The following is a 14,035-nucleotide window of genomic DNA, read 5'->3' as shown; positions in this document are numbered from 1 at the left end:
TTGGAGGGAGCAATTTGAAAACACTGAACAATGAGCATGTCCAACCCTGGGCATGCTGGATGCATAGCCACCCTGCTTAGTTGCTGAAGCCTATGTGTGTGGAGGTTTTCCAATACTCGCTTTCAAGGATTCAACAGGGTCAGGGCTGGCAGCTTTGCTCTCTTAGCCTTGCCCTCAAACTTGTCACCTCTTGGAGACAAGATAGCTGTTGCGGCTCCAGACATTCCATCAGCCTTTAAGGTGGGAGAAAGGCAAGAGGGAAAGCCAGTTCCATCTCTTCCCTCATCAGCAGAACCCCACTGAGAACTCATTGGCCAGACTGATATCACATGACCAGTCCTGGCTTCAGCGGAGGCTGGGAAAGCAAAGATCTGGCAAAACTAAGACCAACATGTGTTCATTTAGCAAGACAGAGGTGGGGAAAGCGGGGGATGGTTTTGGGTAGTCGGTGCCCAGTGTCTGCTACACTCCAGTGTCAAGACAGGTGAAGAAGGATTGTAGCAGGTACCCTAGAATTCTTTTTTTTTTTTTTTTTTTTTTGGTTGCTCCCGCAGCACAAGGACGTTCCTGGGCCAGGGATTGAACCCAAGCTGCTGCAGTGACACCACCAGATCCTTAACCCCCTGCACCAGAAAGGAACTCCATTCATTTTTAAATAGAAGGGCAATTTATATACGGTGAAATGCATGGATTTTAAGTGTGCCGTTACATGAGTCCTGACAAATGCAGATACCAAAGGCACCACTCTACCAAACAAGAAATAGAATATTTTCATCACCCCCAAAAGTTCGGCTGTGTCCTTGGGGAATGAGAAATAGGAAGGCCTTCCAGATGGAGAGGGGCCTGGAGTTCTCTTTGTGTCTCAGCAGTTAATGAACCTGACTAGGATTCATGAAGATGTGCGTTCGATCCCTGGCCTTGCTCAGTGAGTTAAGGACCCAGCGTTGCTGTGCCTGTGGTGTAGGTCAGCAGTGGCAGCTCTGATTGGACTCCTAGCCTGGGAACTTCCATACGCCTGTGCGTGCAGCCCTAAAAAAGAAAGAAAGAAAGAAGGAAAAAGCTGGAGAGGGGCCTTTGCAGGTGGTCACAGGGCTCAGGACAAGATGGCCTCTCTGTCATCTAAAGAAAGGGAACCCCCGTGGCAGGGGGCAGGGTGACCAGTGGACAGGGGCTAGGTGGGACAAGAGGTCTGCTCAGTGCAGAACAGAAAGCGTGAGAAAGTGGTAAAATGTGCAGATTAAAACCCAGACCTCCCACCCTGGAACGACATGACCCCCAAGCAAGGGACGGAACCTCTCTGGGGCCCAGTTTTCTCTTCTAGGAAATGAGCCACTAGCAATCCCGTCTCTGCAAGGCTGTCTGTGCCTGGCACAGAGGAAGCGCTCCAAAGGAGCGTAGTCTGGGGCCCCCAACTCCTTCCTTCCTCTTTTCATTCATTGGTTGGGTGTCTGTGTGTGCGGGGGCACTCTCTGGGGGCTTGGAATGTTCTGGCGCAGAGGTGGGGCAGAAGCAGCCCCTGTGATTGGTCTGCTGGGGAAGACAAGCGTTAGCCAGGTGAGGGGGCAGACATAACAAGGTCAAGAATTAGATAAACAAGGTCCTTTAAATCACCATCCGGGCTACAAGGAAATTTTCAGAGGTACTAAATAGCGAATGACTCATGGGGAGGGGCATTTAGATAAGGAGCGAGGGAAGGCCTCTCTGAAGGGGTGGCTTTTGAACTGAGAGACTGAGAGGAAGAGGAGGAGCCAGCCATGTGGGGATCTAGAGGGAGGGCACCCCAGGCAGAGAGGTTGGCCAGTGCAAAGGCCCTGGGGCCAGAGGGAGATTGGTGTGTTTGAGGAACAAAGGAGACCAGTGTGGTTGAAGTGGGCAAGGAGGAGAGGGCAGGAAATAAGGTTGGAGGGGGACGGGGGCCAAACAGGTCAGACCAGTGGCCATGGTGAGATTGTGCCAGCCCCACATAGTGCAAGGTGCCCTCCAAAGCCTTGTTCCTGGTGGCTCCTGGCCTCCTGCTTCCCCCTCTGTTTTTGTCAATCAGCTGGCAGGTTGGGCGTCCGCAGGTCCCTCTCAGTGCTCCTGCATCTACCTCAGCCCATCCAGCAGGGAAGCCCACCCTCCCCAAACCCCCACTGCACAGGCTCCTCGGTCAGCCACCCCCAGGGCATCAGGCAAGGACGTGGAAGGAGGGGCTGAAGAGGGGGACTTCCGACTGGAGAAAAGATGGATCTAGTGAGACTTCCCGGAGGAGGAGCATGTGTGCTGAAGGATAGATACTATTTGGAGTCCGGGATGCTGATGAGTGAATGAAAGAGTGTGTAGAGTTACCGGTATCAAAAGCTGCCATCACCAAGCCCTGCTGTGAGCCGGGCCTTTACACACCGGCTGCCATTTCTTCCTCCGCCACCCTGGGGAGGTGGATACGGCTCTTAGCCTCATTGGCAGCTGCGGCAAGGGAGACTCTGGGGACAAAGTGACATGCCCAAGGCCACGTAGCCTGCTGGGTGCAGAGCTGGGATCCGCACCGCAGTCTGTGCGACTTGCTGTGTGACTTGCCCATACGTTCTGCCATCCCCACTTTCGGGTGGATCAAGGAACCCTACTGAGCCCAGGCACCATTTACTCCTGAGTCTTGGCATCCGAACGAGACCCTGTAGAATCTCATACCAGGTTTGCATAAGGCAGACAAAACCTGGACTAAGAACGCTGCCCGTGGGATCAGTGAACAAAGGAAAAAAAAAGGAAAGCTGCAGCCATCAGCCATTACAGCCACCCCTGCGGGGAGACCTGAGGGAACCGGGAGTGCCGCCATCTAGTGGTCGACCTCTCACGGTGCAGCTTGAGGAACCTCAGGAGGGGAAAATACAGGTTCCTAGCCAAGGTGCCTGTCAAAGGCACGACTGACTTCAGTGAACCCAGACTCTTGCATCTTCCCAGACATAGAAAAGCGCCAAATTCCTCAACCTGAGACATCTGACTTTCTTTAGTTAATAATCATCTCTTGACATTCTGACTACCTGCCCCATCGTTGCAAAAACTCCTATGCCCCCTGGCTCCCCCTTTGCCTCAGCAGAGCAGTTTCCCCAGGGTTATTTGAGATGCTGTCTCCTGGGCTTGAAGTCCTAAGATTGTCCCAAAAAAACATAACTCTTAAATTTAGGTTGTGGAATTTTTTCAGTCGATAAAACAAGGGGAACCTCATCACGGGCTGGGGGGCAGGGGCTCACCCCTGAAGCTTCCTCTTTGGCCTGCAGCCAGGAGCACCCACACATGTGGGGAAAAGGTGGAGCCTCACTCCCTGAACTCAAGGACGTGTCTTCAAGACACTGAAATAGGCTTCATTTCGGAATTTTCGTCAAAGCCATTTGAATCTTTATTAAGGGTATTTAAAGACCAGTTTGCAAAATGTCTCTGAAGCATTTCGTTTTTATTTTTTGGACTTAGTAAGATGTACATGTGTCTTAAAAGTCAAAAGGAACAAAAGAGAGAAGGTACATTTCCTTCCCATGACCTTCAACCTCAGCCCCATGCACACGGCACACTGTCGTTACTGATCCAGGTAACAATGCGTCTGGCGATTGATCCAGGTCAATACACCATCCGCTTCCTCAGGCTTCTCTGCTGCGTGGCGTTCCATCAAATGCAATGAGATTATATCACAAACAGGTCTCCTATAGATGCTTCCAGGTTGCTTTTTGGGAGGGTTGCACCTGTGGCATGCAGAAGTTCCCAGGGCCAGGGATTGAACCTGTGCCGCAGCAGTGACAATGCCAGATCTTTAACCCTTCTCCTACCTTCCTCGGGAGAGGGCGTAGCCCAGCCTCTACAGGAGGAAGGTAGCAGAAGGTGCAAGAGGCCCGCCCACAACCCAGCCAAATCCCTGTGGTTTGAAATTCTGGCTCTTTGCCAGTTGGATAGGTGAGAAACAGTAGGTCCGTGTGACTTTATTATCATCTAATTTGAATGAGGTTGACCAGCTTTGCTGGTGTGTGTATAAAAGCCGTTTGGGATTCCTATTCTGGATGATGTTTCTGCCGCCCAGCGGCAATGCTTAGTGGTGCGTGCCTCTGTGGCTGCCTGCCCATGAGGTGGCCGCCTGTTGGAGGGCATACGGAAGGTCCCAGGCTAGGGGTCAAATAGGAGCTGCAGCTGCCAGCCTACATACACCACAGCCACAGCAACCCCAGATCCCAGCTGCATCTTCGATCTACGCTGCAGCTTGTGGCAATGCTGGATCCTTAACCCACTGAACGAGACCAGGGATCAAACCCAAAACCTCATGGATACTAGTCTGCTTCTTAACCGGCTGAGCCACAACATGAACTCCTGTTTAAAACATTTTGAGCTTGGGCATCTATCTGGAGAAAACCATAATTCAAAAAGATCCTTGAACCCCAGTGTTCGCTGCAGCTTTATTTACAATAGCCAAGATATGGAAGCAACCTAAATGGCCATCGACAGAATAATGGATAAAAAGATGTGGTACACATTACCAGCATCAGTGATGCTAATAATGCTCTTGTTTTTCTTTCTTTCTTTTTTCTTTTTACCGCCACATCTGCAGCATATGGAAGTTCCCAGGCTAGCAGTTGATTCAGAGCTATAGCTAGAGCCACAGCCACAGCCACAGCCACAGCAATGCTGGAGCTGAGCCACATCTGTGACCTACCCTGCAGCTTGTGGCAACACCAGATCCTTAACCCACTGAGTGAGTCCAGGGATCAAACCTGCATCCTCATGGAGACTGTGTTGGGTTCTTAACCTGCTGAGCCACAAGGAAAACTCCATAGATGAATAAATTTTGAAAAACTTGAGCCTCAGTTTCCTTTTCTCTAAGTTGGCTTTCAGGGATGCAGTGGAGGTGGCAGGAGATAAAGGGTGTGACAATGTATGCGCATAGGAGGCAGTCAGAAAAATGGGAGTTCGTGTAATCTATACTGAGGGGAAAAAAAAAAAAAAAACAAAGAAAATGAGATACTGCTCCTAAAGCACATAGAAGTGTCTGGCACATAGTAGGTGCTCAACACATATGACATTCTTATAATTGGTCATCATTATCATTATTATCGTTATTTTTGTTATTGTAAGAACGCACATTTCCTGAGTCAGAAGAATGACATAGGATTGTTTGAAATTTTCGTATACCTGGAAATGAAGAAGTAGAACGCTCCACAAGTGGGGGTTTAGGGGCTCTGTGTGTTTTGGCAGGACAGGAACTGTCGCCATTATGGAGACTGGCTGTGGGATGCTGGGCCTCTGAGCCGACTACTCCTCTGTGCACAAAAGAGCCTGAGCCCTGGACCTCCAAGGCCTGACCTGTGCTGCTGTGAAAGCTGATCTTTGGAAGCCACCATCACTTCGGTGGTTCAGTTACAGTGGCCGCTTCTGTCTGGTGTCTGGATGGGTGGCGCCCTCTGGTGAGGGAAGGTGGGTATGACAGGCACTGTGGTTCTGCATCAAGCAGGTGCCCTGGGCACAGGGGGAAGGGGAGTCCGCCCAGGCTGGTGGAGATGGAGTGAGGGGCCGAAAGAGTCAGATGGAACTCCTAATCTTGGGCTAAGCTGTCACCCATCCTCTCCCACTGGAAGAGCATCCAGAACGGCCCACAGCCAGAACCGCCCCCTCTACTCTGCCTGATTGCCTTCTCTTGCTGTGTGACCCCACCAGTTTCCGAGCTGTCTCTAGGACCTGGCCTATAAGAGATAGGTACTCGGGAGGGTCTGCTTCCCAGTAAGGGGCCTAAATCCTTGGGAGAATGTGGGAGAAGCTGGGGGTGGTAGGGATTAGGAGCTGGGGGGCAGGGAAATGCCTGAGATCCAAAGGATATAGGAGGGGATTAGGCCCTGAGGGATCTTTACCTACTAACATAAAGACATTAAAAAAAAAAAAAAAAACCCTTGTTCATAGCCCTCAAGGGGCAGAGAATCAGGTTCCTTGAGGGAAAGAACTTGACTGGGTTGGGGGGGAGGGTGTTGCAGGACTAGAATTTTCCCCTCTTATCTCGAATCTCTTAGAATTATGGAATCAGAGAAGTTCCTGTTGTGGCTCAGCCATAACGAGCCCAAATAGTATCCACGAGGATGCAAGCTGCATCCCTGGCCTTGCTCAGTGGGTCAGAGATCCAGCGTAGCTGTGAGCTGTGTTATATAGGTCACAGACGCAGCTTGGATGCTGCTTGCTGTGGCTGTGGCCAGCAGCTGTAGCTCCAATTTGACCCCTAGCCTGGGAACCTCCTTATGCTGTGGGTGCCGCCCTAAAAAAAAAAAAAAAAAAAATTCTGGAATTTAGAACCTTTAGCATCCCAGAACTTAAATCTTACCAGAAAATTTCTGTGTAGAATATAAACTGCGGAGAAGCAGGTTGTTGAATCTTCAGGTCAGAATCAGACTTGCAGCCCCTCACATTCAGACCCAGGGCTTTAGGGCTGGAAGTGATCCGAGAGCTGCCCTCTCCCCGGATCTTGGCTGGGGATGAATGTTTGCTCTCACCGCTCCCACATTCGTTCACAATTAGTAAGTCTGGGGTGGGGCCCTGAAATCTGAATTTTTCAGGAGCACCCCGAGGAGGCTGTTGGGCCCCGCCAGTCGGGCAATGGATTGAAGCCAGTCACGCCTCCTCTTCATTCATCAGATGGGAGAACTGAGGCCCAGCAAGAGGAAATGACTTGGTCCTTACGCCACTGATTGCCTATGACAGGCTGGGACTCGGACCTGTGCCTCCCAATGCTCAGGCCCCTCTCACCAGCAGCCCAGGGAGTTAGGTGGCTTCATGGAATTGCCACACCTCCTAGGCGTCCCTGACCCCGCAGACATGGCATACAGAGCACAGCTGGGCTCCTGGGGCCCCTCCTGTGATCTCGGGGTCCAGAGGCCTAGGGATGGGGGGAGCACAGCACAGCTCTCTTCTGCCTCTGGCTGAGCCTCCTTCTTGTAAGAGGCCTGGAGGGGCTGAGGGCCCAAGTCCCCCGACCCCCACTGCCCAGTCCCTGACACACCCTGGGCCCCTCCGCCTGGGCATTCCAGTGGAAACCACCCCACATGGTTTAGATTCGGCTACTCCAAACTCATCAGCATCGTGGTTTTGTAACACTGCTTGATGCCCAAGAAGCATTTGTGAGTTTTTTTCTTTTCCCTTTATTAAAAAAAAAAAAAAAAAAAGTAGGGTCTTGAAACAACATCAGAGCATTTCAGAGGCACAGACTTTTGCAGAAGAGAAGCTGGTGGCTTGGCCAGGAGAGGGACTCTAGCTGTCCTCAGGGAGGTGAGAGGGGGAGGTGACAATGTGGCGGGCCTTGGGGGGAAGGTTCCCCCAGAGTCGGTCAGAAGCAGTGCTAGGGGATCCCCACACACCAGGCTGTTTCATCACCTTTTGCTCCTCCAGCCCACTGATGTTGCCCTTCCCCAGGCCACCTTGGGCCCCTGGGGTCTCCTACTCTGCAAGCTGGTAAGGTCAATGCCAATCAGGATCCCTGCTTGGCATTGGGAAGTCAAGGGAGCAAAGGAAGAGAGGCCACTTGATGGTGGAAGGACATCAGTTTGGAGACTCCTCCTGTTCTTCCTGCGAGTGCGCGGGTGTCGCACTGAGTTCGCTAGCTGGGGTGTCGGGGGTTTGTGTGGGTGAGTAAGGGCATCTTCTCCTGCTCCTGACCTGACAACTTCCTTCCTCACTTCCCCAGAGGCCCCCAAAGTCTCGACTCAGCTGCAGGGGTGCTGAGCAGGGCAACCACCAGGTGGAAGGCACAGCACCTGGGTTCCCTGTGCAACCCTGGGCCAGTCCCTTCTTGGGCCTCCGTTTCCCCATCTGTGCAATAGGCAGGAGGAGGGGGAGGGGGATGGAGTGGCCTGGACAATCTCAAAGTTCCTTTCAGCTTCCATGGCCTCTTCCAGGATGAGCCAGTGGTTCCCCCAGGGCTGACAGCCCCACCTGATGGAGTGCTGGGTCCCCGTGTGCTCGGGAAGCAGCGGGCAGGGAACCGTGAGAGAGGAAGCAGTGATGGGGGTGGGCAACAGGCAACTTCCAGAAGGGTGGGCATGGGGCTGGCTGTCCAGGCAGAGGCCCAGGCACAGCTCCTGCACCACCAACTGGGGAAAAGTGGGCATCAGGAGGTCCCCTGGGGCCTCTTCCAGGGGGTTCCTGGAGGAGATGGTGGCGGAGGGCTGTGGAAATGCCTCCAGGGAGAGGCCAGAGCTGGGGGTGCCCACAGCTCTGGGGTCTGGGGTTTGTCTCCTCTGGAGCAGAAGCAGGGCTCTCAGGACTCAACACGCCTGCCTGGGCTGTGGCTTGAGCCCGGCCCTTAGAAACACCTTCTCTGCCAGGGCAAGGGGCAGGGAAAGACCTAGAAAAAGATGTTTGCTTTCTTTAAAGGAGGGGACAGACCGATGACTGGTCGGGGGAGGGGAGCTTAGCGAGTGGTGAGGGGGACACGGGAGAAGAACGAGGAAAAACAGGAGGAAAGAGAACGACAGAGAAAAAGAAAGCAAGAAAGAAGGGGGGGTAACAGAGATGGAGGAAACACAGGAAATCAAGGAGAAAAAAGAGAGAGAGGAGGTGGAGGAAAGAGAGGAAGGGCCGAGAGAAGGAGGAGGAGCCGCAGGAAAGCGAAGAGGCCAGAGGGAAAGCCGGGCGGCCGGGCTCCTAGACGGGCGGCCGGCGGGGCCTCGCGTCCAGCCTGCCGTCCTGCTTGCGGTCCTTGCGCGGGCGCCGCTCCCTGCGGCCCTTCTTCTGGTTGGGGGTTCCCTCTGCAACGAGAGAGAGTGTAGGGCGTTGCGTTGCGGCCGAGGCTGCCGCCCGTCCCCGCAGCAGGGCTCAGGATGACACTGGGGCGGCGAGCCGACAGTCACTCCTCTTTGGAGCTGGGACGGCAGCCTCACTGACCCTCTCAGTTCCCTGGGAGTCAGCGCCGCCCACGATGGGGGGGGGGGGTCCTGCCAGATGAGGCTGGAGGTCCCCGTAGGGCCCCCTGTCGGGACCTAGGGTGGCCTCGCGGGGACGCCTAGGACCCTCCCACGAGCACTCACTGTGCGGTTTACAGGGCTCTTGGCTGGAGCCGCACATCTTTCACCTGGGTCCCCGCAGCGACCTCCCCACTCAGCTCCGGGCCTCGCTCCAAGTGCCCTGTGCCTGTCAGCTTCACGATGGCAGGGAGGCAGGCACAGTCCCGCTGTCCCCTGTGACGCCATCTCTGGGACCGGTACCTCGCCCAGTCTCCACGTGGGCAGCGGAGGCAAAGCCCAGACCTGGCTGGGACTCTGAGCCCATCGTGCCCTTCCCACCCCATCCTGCGGAGCTGGGGTGGGTTTCTAATTCAAACATCTGATCAAGTCCCATTTCTCAGATGAGAAGACCGAGGCCCAGGAGGGGCCTTGCTTACTCAGTGGTACAACCTGGGCTGGAGTTCCCGAGTCTCTTTCAAGTGACTGCCAGCCCACTTGGAGGAAAAACACCACTTTGTCTCCAGGACCTGTCTGTGCTTCCCCCCCTGCTGCCACATGCCTGCTGCCACTGCCAGGGTCACTGGCAGGTCCATGTCGCCTCCACACCTTTGCACTGGCTGTGGCCTCTGCCTGGAATGCCCTTCCCAGTTGTTGTCATTATTATTTTTATCAGCAGGTGAGAAGACCCAGGCACGTTTGGGAGGAAGGCCAACTCTGTGTTTCTGGTTTAAAGGTGTCTCCACAGCCAGACCGTGTTCATGCATCTGGCCCCACGCTGCTCTCCCACAGGAGCTGGGTGCCCCCTTGAGCGTGAGGCTCAGGGTACCACATCCCAAGGTCACAGGGGGAGGAAGTTAGAGAGCTGGGGGTGCCAGGGGAGGGCGATTTATTTCCTGAGCACCAACTATGTGCTGGTCTCCCCTGGAGGTGGCACTCCCCCTGCCACAGGAGGACTAGGGTCAGCCCCTGAGACCTGGCTGCTCACTTCTGGGGCCCCCTATACCCACGCCCGAGCCCCCTGGAGGTGCTGAAGCTGGGCTCCCACTCTGAGCTCCCGGCTGACGGTCAGCCCTCAGGTGAGGGCAGTGTCTGGGGTTGGGGTGTGGGGCCCTTGCCAGCTCTGAAGGTGGGAAAGAGGGTAAGAGGCTTTGGGTCCCCACCCCCTCCCATGCTTGCCTGACACCTGCCCCTCTTCTCACTCCCTGACCCCCCACCAATCCTCTCAGCCAACAAGTGTTAACTGAGCACCTACTATGTGCCAGGCAGCTGGGAACCAGGCAGACCAAGAGCTGGGTATCATTGGAGCTCACGCTCTAGTGAGGAAGACAGACACTGAACAAGCAAAGACTGTGCACGATCATTTCAGGAAGATGCAAGGGATGTGATGCAAAGTGACTCATGGTTGAAGGAAGCTCATGGAAGGCTCTCTGAGAGGAAGGGCCTTTGAGCTGAGACTGCGATGCTGCTGCTGTGAGCGCTGAAGATGTCGTATTTACAAGGCACGCAGCACTGCGCCCAGCACGTGGCAAGAGCTTTATGAATGTTTGCTGCTACTGTTGTTGCTGTTGTTACTGTTGTTATTATTATCTGGAAGATATTTCCTTTCTCCATCCCTCCACCAGCCAATCAGCCACCAGCTTTCAGATGCCATGAGAGGTGTGGCCAGAGTAACGAGCGCTGAGAGACCAGTCTGTCTGTCCTGCTTCTCCTGTGTGGGGGCTCTTCGTTTCTCTGGTCCCATCTTGAACTCATCCTCTGTCCCCAGCCGCCAAGAGCTCCAAGAGCTCCTACCTTTGTTATCTGCACTCCCAATCCAGATACCACTAGCCTTTGTTTTTTTTTTTTTTTGGTTTTGTTTTTTGGTTTTTGTTTTTTTGTCTTTTTGCTATTTCTTTGGGCCGCTCCCATGGCATATGGAGGTTCCCAGGCTAGGGGTCGAATTGGAGCTGTAGCCCCCGGCCTACGCCAGAGCCACAGCAACTCGGGATCCGAGCCGCGTCTGCAACCTACACCACAGCTCATGGCAACACCGGATCCCTAACCCACTGAGCAAGGGCAGGGACTGAACCGCAACCTCATGGTTCCTAGTCGGATTCATTAACCACTGAGCCACGATGGGAACTCCACCACTAGCCTTTGTGAAACCAGGGGTGCCCTTGGGTTCAAGTCCCAGCTCCACCACACCCCAGCTGTGATCCCTCAGTGACCTGGCTCTGGCTCTCACCCTTAGCGTGACTGCAGATTCCTTTTTGCACACAGATTTGTGTTGGAATGCCAGGTTCACCCTTCCCTAGCTGGGCAACCCTTGGGCAAGTGGCTCAACCTCTCTGGGCCTCAGTCTCCTCATCGATAAAACTGGAATAATAACAACACCCACCTCACAGAGTCACTACAGATTAAAGACCTAATGAATGTAGAGAATTAGCACAGTGCCCTGCGCATAGTAGGTGCACCATGAGGTAAGCTGTATTATTACTACTCACTGTTTGCATCTTACCTACCACGCCGGCAGCCTCTCTTTTATTTAAATCAGTGGTTCCTAATAGCCCCTGGGCATTTTGGAACTCTGTATGGCACTCTTGATTGTTACAATGAAGGGGGTCATGGGGACATTCAGTGGACAGGGACGGGGTGCCGCATGGGACAGTCCCCTGGGAAGAACACTTGTCCCATTCACTGAGGATTCTAGGGCTGCCAGCACAGTGTCAATCAAGAAGTCAGATGGTTTTGTTGGACATTCCTAAGAGCTGGTTACCACTTGGGAAATCTTGTCTCTGACGGCAACGCGGCTGTGCCCGAGGCCCTGACCGTGGAGGCTGCCACCTTCACTGAGACTTGACTTCACTCTGGTGTGTTGGGCCCGAGTGCTGCCACCGTGAAATTTCTTTAATTTCTCTTTTCTATGACAGGTAGGCACTATTCTGATTTTTTTTAAATGACCAATGCAAGTGTATCACGTAACCTCAGAGTGTAAAGAGGGCGTTCCAAGCCCTTTATTATAGGAGGTGTCACTCCGAGAGGGTCTCGAACTCCTACTGGGGAGGACAAGCTTGATCTTCCCCAGGTGTCTGGGACAGGCCCCAGCAAGGAGGACTCAGGGAGGTCAATGCTCAATGCATGCGACGGTGTAGCTATGGAGGCGGGGTGGGGGGCACATGCTCTCAGGCAGCTTTACAGGGACTATTTGTGGGGACAGTGTCCCGAGGTCACTCAGAGTCACCTGGGCCCTCCCTCGTGTAGCCCTATGTGTCGGGCTGGTGCTCACCTCCTGGGCAGGGCCTCCGGATGGGACATTTCCGTGACTCGGACAGCACCTGGCAGGCGGCTGTCTCCTCCCGCCCGGCCCGCCCGGCCTCCCGCACGCGGGTCTCCAGGCCCCAGGCCGAGCCGCACGTCTTCCCGTTGTGGGTACAGGGGCTCCAGCTGCCCCAGGGGCCCAGCTCACACTCGTCTGTGGGGTGGAGAGAGACAGACAGATGGGGTCAGCTGGCAGTGAGGGTCCCTCAGATCAAGGACAGCGTCTGGGGGGTTCAGGTCCCTGAAGACCCATCTCCACGTGCAAAGGAATCATAGGCAATTACAAGGAGCAGAGGGAAGATGTTTCAATGGCTACTCATGAGAGCCTGGCTGGGAGCGCCCCTACGGCAAGCCCAGGCTGCTGTGGGCCAGAAGCCTGAGTGACCCATTGTGTGGTTGTAAAGGGGAAGGCTGGAGTTCCTGATGTGGCTCAGTGGGTTAAGAAACCGACTAGTGTCCATGAGGATGCAGGTTCGATCCCTGGCCTCATTCAGTGGGTTAAAGATCCAATGTTGCCACAAGCCGTGGAGTAGGTCGCAGACGCAGCTAGGAGCTGGTGTTGCCACGGCTGGGGTGTAGGCTGGCAGCTGCAGCTCTGATATGCCACCGGTGTGGCCCTAAAAAGAAAAAAGAAAGAAAGAAAAGAACAAAAGGGGGTGGGGGAGGCTTCCCAAGAAGGGCACCTAGGATCTAAAGGTAGAGCGCCATCAGGTGGCGATGGCAGGAAGTGCATTTCAGGCAGGTGCGTAGAATCCTGAGGCCTGGCCATCCCCTGTGAGGGACGTGAGAGGGACGGGATGGACAGCTAGAGTGGGGGTGGGGTGGGACAGGCAGAAGACCTGGCTGCAAGGTCAGCTGGGAGGCCCTCAGGGCCAGGACCTGGGTTTTGAACTTGATCGTGTGCTTTGGATCAGCTGTAGGAGGTGGAAGCTGCTGTTGTGAGGATGAGGTCATGGTCATGTAAGTTCTCAGTAGGGAGTCATTGTCCAAAATACATGAGATACATAGATCTATATGATCCTCTTGCACATGTGATTCTTTGAAGAGTCCCTGAAAGGCAGGCAGAGAATAGGGCAGCTGTTAACACCCCCATTTTGCAGATTAGGACGCTGAGGTCTAGAGCAGGTAAGGAGCTTGCTAAGCTTAGGAACAGCTCGCACCACAGAACAGCAAGTGTTTAAGATCCATCTGGGTCCAGAAACCGAGTCTCCAGACCTTAGAGAAACGGTCCTTCTTCTAGATGCAGAGACTGGTCACCTACTCTGTGCCACATGCTGTGCTGGGTGCCAAGGTGCAGCAGGGACAAGGCAGACCCAGGTCTGCCTCCCAGAGTCCATCATCGAGAGCAATCAGGCTGGAAGGACAGGGTGTTCATGCAGGGATGGGGGAAGACAGGCAGCTGTGGGGGGACCAGAGGGGCCCAGCCTTGGTGACCTGGAAGGCTTCCTGGAGGAGGAGACTCCTGACCTGAGTCTCAAAGTGGGAGGCTGAAGGTCAGCCTGGCCCAGGGAAGGGCAGGACAGAGAACTGCTCAGGGTGGAAGGAATAAGCCCAGCAAGGTCCCTGGATGACTCTGCCCTCGGACGGGAAGTTGGAGCATGGATGCAAATGGGGGAGGCAAAAATGACAGGGATGGAGAGGTGGCAGATGGAGACCAGGCCGCCCACGGCCTGGGGGCGCTCAACCTGAGGACAATGGCGCCAGCAAAGGGTCTTGAGCAGAAGAGAAACCTGATCAGACTTTCATTTTGAAATAATCACTCTGGCTTCTGGGAGGAGAGCCAGCGTGGGCTGGAGGCAGGGAGA

General features: G+C 54.4%; 1 protein-coding gene across 1 annotated transcript in view; it reads right to left on the bottom strand.

Moving 5' to 3' along the window:
• Nucleotides 8,544-14,035, bottom strand: part of RSPO4 (R-spondin 4) — a 41,372-nt gene continuing 35,880 nt past the window's right edge. Inside the window, exons 4-5 of the mRNA XM_003134364.4 lie at nucleotides 12,199-12,384; nucleotides 8,544-8,738 (exon numbers count right to left, since the gene is read on the bottom strand). Of these exons, the coding sequence (XP_003134412.2) occupies nucleotides 8,635-8,738; nucleotides 12,199-12,384 (290 nt within the window). The 3' untranslated portion in view covers nucleotides 8,544-8,634. The remainder of the gene's footprint in view (nucleotides 8,739-12,198; nucleotides 12,385-14,035) is intronic.

The sequence above is a fragment of the Sus scrofa genome, chromosome 17 (genome assembly GCF_000003025.6).
Source record: "Sus scrofa isolate TJ Tabasco breed Duroc chromosome 17, Sscrofa11.1, whole genome shotgun sequence".
Classification (NCBI taxonomy): domain Eukaryota; kingdom Metazoa; phylum Chordata; class Mammalia; order Artiodactyla; family Suidae; genus Sus; species Sus scrofa.
Note: the sequence above shows the minus strand (reverse complement) of the source record. Positions and strands in the feature narration are given on the sequence as shown.